The 5,027-nt window shown below is 46.0% G+C and overlaps 1 protein-coding gene across 1 annotated transcript; it reads left to right on the forward strand.

The window, feature by feature from the left end:
- The first annotated feature begins 220 nt into the window (after positions 1-220).
- On the forward strand, positions 221-2,140 carry sox3 (SRY-box transcription factor 3). The gene has a single exon (XM_084352776.1). The coding sequence runs from the start codon at positions 434-436 to the stop codon at positions 1,328-1,330; it is 897 nt and encodes a 298-aa protein (XP_084208902.1). The 5' UTR covers positions 221-433; the 3' UTR covers positions 1,331-2,140.
- The last annotated feature ends 2,887 nt before the right edge of the window (positions 2,141-5,027 follow it).

Below are 5,027 nucleotides of genomic sequence, written 5' to 3' on the forward strand. Positions count from 1 at the left end.
ATATATATATATATAAAAACCATTTCTCGGCTCTCAGGTTGTTGCGCTGCGCTGCTGTTTTAAAACTTTACCTCTCCCTCCTCCTCTAACCAAAACACGGCGCTGTGCATGCGGGAGCTGCGCGCTGATTGGCCGCCTGCTCCTCATTGTCATGCTGTCAATCCACATCACATGGGTCCGGCCCTATTAACAGATGAGCTTGGCGAGCAACTTTACAGACTTCTGTTTCAGAGCCGTGGGGGACAGAGCAGCTTTGCGCGGAGAGAAACCAGAAGCACCTGCAGACACATTTGCCTCTTTGGGCACAACTTTTTTTCCCCCCATCTTCTTATGAGACTGGTCAGTATCTCTACCTCTTTGACTTTTGGCGCTGTTTTGTGAACTTTTTTTTTTTTTTTCATGTGCCTGTGAGTGAACACTAAAAGCCGCCTGAATGTATAACATGATGGAAACCGAGATCAAGACCCCGCTCCCGCAGTCCGGCTCGGCGCAGGGCGCAAAGAACAACAGTGTCAGCGACCAGGAGCGGGTGAAGCGGCCGATGAACGCCTTCATGGTGTGGTCCCGGGGACAGCGGAGGAAGATGGCTCAAGAAAACCCCAAAATGCACAACTCCGAGATCAGCAAGCGGCTCGGGGCTGACTGGAAACTTCTGACCGACGCTGAAAAGAGGCCATTCATCGACGAGGCCAAGCGTCTACGCGCTATGCACATGAAGGAGCATCCGGATTATAAATACCGTCCCCGCAGGAAGACCAAGACCTTGCTCAAGAAAGACAAGTATTCTTTGCCCGGAGGACTGTTGGCGCCAGGAGCCAACGCCGTCAACAACTCGGTGTCGGTGGGGCAGCGGATGGACGGTTATGCGCACATGAACGGGTGGACGAACAGCGCGTACTCCCTCATGCAGGACCAGTTGGCCTACCCTCAGCATCACAGCATGAACAGCCCCCAGATCCAGCAGATGCACCGGTACGAGATGGCAGGGCTCCAGTACCCCATGATGTCCTCGGCGCAGACCTACATGAACGCGGCTTCCACGTACAGCATGTCTCCGGCGTACACGCAGCAGACCAGCAGCGCCATGGGACTGAGCTCCATGGCGTCCGTGTGCAAGACCGAGCCGAGCTCACCGCCGCCGGCCATCACGTCCCACTCCCAGCGGGCGTGTTTGGGGGACCTGAGGGATATGATAAGCATGTACCTGCCGCCCGGCGGGGACAGCGCAGAGCATTCCTCCCTGCAGAGCAGTCGGTTACACAGCGTCCATCCGCACTATCAGACCGCAGGGACTGGCGTCAATGGGACGCTACCTCTCACCCACATCTGAGAGCAGCAGAAAGCAAAGAAAAGACTGCAAACTTTAAAAAGAAAGAAAGAAAGAAAAAAAAAAAAAAAAGTACTTCGGATACTTGAACTTTTTGGTTGCTAAAGAAAACAACGTTCAACAGTTTTATCTGCATATCTCTCTCTCGAGTTGTCCATTTTAAGATGAGTTTTTAAATGGACCCCACACTGAGCGTTGAAGCCCACCAGAGTAAAAATTGCATTGCAAAGAGGCTTTTTATCACAAGTATAAGCAATCAACCTTACGTAGAAGAATTGGACTTCTATATTTTAATTAATGCCATATTTTCTCTCTATGAAAAGGCATGTGGCCTCATTCAGAGAGGCTGGTGTGTTTCAGAAAAGCTGGATGGAAAGTTGGTTCATAAATGTTTACACTTAATTTGTAGAATGTCAGTTGTCTCGACTGTGTCCAAAATTTTTTGTAGTCTCTCTCTCTCTCTCTCTCTCTTTTATTTCTCCTCCTCCTCCTCCCCCCTCATGACCTAGGTTTAAAAATTAAATGTTAAGACTGTGCGGGTCGCAAACGCAAGTTTTATTTATAGTGAGATTTTTTGTTTTTTCTTTTCTAGCTTGTGAACCCGATGTGTTTTTTTTTTTTTTGTTTTTTTTTTTTGTCACGTGAAAAATGTTCAAATTTTGTTTTTGTAAAAATGTTATTTTCTGTGATGGTTTTGACAGTGTCATGTTTACTCATTATCCTGAACGAAAAGGTTTATTTAAACTGACGTTTCTACATATTTTAAGACCATCCTCTATTCTTAAATGCTGAATAAATTTGTACGAAACATGATTTTGGGACTCTGTCTTGTCTTTTTGTGTGTAAAATGAGGTCTGGAAATAAGATTTTGGTTGTTTTTTGTTTTTTAATCTCTGGGGTTCAGGTTGAATCTCCAGCAGTGATTATTCCAACTTACTGAATAATGTTATTTTCACATTTATAATCAAGTACAGTGATATTTTCACTTTCCTTTTATCTATATCTTCAGTTTCCTTTTTTAAATTTGGCCTTCCACTTATCATAAGATTTAAAGAATAATGAGAGAATTATATTTTTCTTTCCTGAGCTTAAAAAAAAGCTACATTTTTCACTTTACATTCAAGAATGTAATTTGACTTAATTCTTAGGCCTTTTTGAGTTTTTATTTCTGATAACTGGTCAACATATTTACAGGCTCATCATTTAAGGGAATGAACTTTAGTAGAAAATAAGGTTTGAGTTAATCTCTTCTTGCTTTTTAAATTAGTTTATAAAATATTTGGTGAAAGACTCCATTTGTCTTTTAAGTTTACCTGCTCACGTATTTACTTAGTGGCGACACTTTGAGTATTTAATTCGACAGGCTGTCATCATTTTGCTGCTTCAGTCAGCTTGAGTGTGTTTTTATCACAATAATTCAAACACAATATTTCTACTTTCTTATAGAAATAATAATGTAAATAATCTAAATGAATAAGACCAGGACAACTAGAGGGTGTGAGTGTTGCGTCACTTCACATTTAAAAGTGGTGTAAACTTGACATATAAATATATATAAATATATAAATACACCCCATGAAACACAAGAGCTGCCAGCTGAAAGTTGTTTTCAGAAAGTTTTGTAAATTTACTCAGTGCTGATGTGACAGTTTATCTAATTTTGAACAGAAAACAAGTTAATAAACGACTTTAAAGAATCAAATCAGTATTTTAATATGAACTGTTATACGTGTTTATGTGGGATTTTTCTCATTTAGCCTTTCATACACAGAGAAACTTTTCTTGTACTCATTCACATTCCTTTTTTAAACTCTCCGGGCACTGTGACGATCCGTCCGCCTCTGTTTTGGTTCTGTTAAAATCCAGCGAAGACTCAGAGCAGCCATCCTCTCCGTGGTGGAGTTTATTTTTCAACACATTATCTTGAATATCAGCACGTTAAACTTCCCCTCAACGCGCTCACTGTGGCTGACACTCTAATAGTAATGCAAAGGTGTGCGGTTGAATGGACCGGCAGTGTACTTAAGGATAAATAAGCTGCGGCCACCAAGAGGGCCGAAGCAGTGGCGGTCCTGCTGGCCTTCCCACACTCCCTGTAGGACTTGATCCACGGCTCAGCACAGCGGCCTGGATTAGCCCCACGCACCTTTGTGGAGGGAAAGATTATCCAGACCTCCCTGCATTCACTGACAGGGTCTTAAGTCATTCTAGCGTGCCAGCAGCCACCCGTCACCTAATCACACTTTCCAACTCATTTTTTTGTAATTAAGCAGCTTTTCTCTTCCTGCTCCCCGGTGTCAGAGGTGTTTGCTGTGGGCCGGACGGAGGGACGGTTTTGTGAGTCTTTGAAAATTATGTAACCTCAGGATTGGATATCCAGGATGGACATGTGAGTTAACTTTTAACCAAAATGTTGAGATTTCTGCTCAGCAACTGATACAGAAAGTTTGAAGGATTTCAGTTCAGTCAAATATGTTTTCTGTCCTCTGCGATCGCTGCTTTGCTGATCACATGTCAGGGTGATTTAGGTGTGAAAATCTATGTTCGGGAAAAGGTGTGTGGCATCGAGCTATAGATTGAATGTTCTGGCAGTGAGGCCATCCGAGTTGGACTCCCCACCACCACCACCGCCGCCGCCGCCCCCCCATCCCCCCTCGCTCTCCCCCTGCTGAGCGCCCAGAGGGCCTCTCTCTCTCTCTCCTGTCATGTGGAGCTCTGTGCCCACTCAGCAAGTGCAGGCATATCCCACTTCCATCTGCCTATGACCTCACAGCCCCTGTTTGTTTAACCCCCTCTCCAAAAACTAACCTAATTATAGCCCTGTAGAACATGGATTCAGCGGATTCCCAGTGGATTCTGCCGCTGTGTGTCTGCGCGCACCTACGTATGTGTGCAGCGCATGCAAAACTCCAGCTTAACAGCGGCTGCGCTCCGGGCCGTGTTTCAGCCGATCCTGTTTTTAACATGTCGTGTCTCCCCTCGTGTGTCGGAACATGCCCCGCCAGTTACATGACTTGTGGGAGCATACGCGAACGAGGTGGTAAAAGCAGCGACGGCGAGTTTTTTTGGGTGTCTCTTTTGACGTCAGAACGATGAGTGGAAAACTCATTACACAAATCTGGCTGACAGACTTGACGTTGGTGACATCACTGGCTCGCCTGCTTGACCTGCTTGGCAACTTCGAGCAGCGAGGGGGACACACCTTCTGAGCACATTCTCCTCGACTTGTCACGTAATCTCAAACTCCAATCTGGAAACACCTCTGATGTACAGATCAGACGTCACCTCGCGACATAGTTTGAGTGCAAATGGATGCGTGTTAGGGACTGCACCTATGACACAGTCAGACTGTATTGATTTGCTGTGGCTGGGATCTCCAGGAGGGCCCTCTGAGCTGAGCCTGGAGGGGCCTAGAGAGGCCTGTCCAGCCTGGGCCGGCCTGTCCGGAGAGTCGTGTGAGGTACTGAGATTGACAGCAGTGCGGTGTGTATGTGTGAGCGTGTAGAGGTGCGGGGGTTGGGGGGGGGGTGGGGGTTAATCTCCCTGAACTGGGGCAGATGTTGTTAACGAGCTCCTCTCAGGTCGACTCCCTGCGTGGGAAAATGGCATCAAATCCTCCTGGGGTCAGGGCTTTTGGGCTGACCCACTGAGAGCCATCCCTCTCCACTGCACCGTCCCTCTCAATCCCCTCTCCATTCAC

This window comes from Pagrus pagrus, assembly GCF_965226575.1.
Source record: "Pagrus pagrus genome assembly, chromosome: 5".
In the NCBI taxonomy this organism is placed as follows: Eukaryota; Metazoa; Chordata; class Actinopteri; order Spariformes; family Sparidae; genus Pagrus; species Pagrus pagrus.

What these genes read in the sequence shown, in the direction of transcription:
- sox3 (XM_084352776.1), top strand. Translation starts at nt 434, where the DNA reads ATGTATAACATGATGGAAACCGAGATCAAGACCCCGCTCCCGCAGTCC.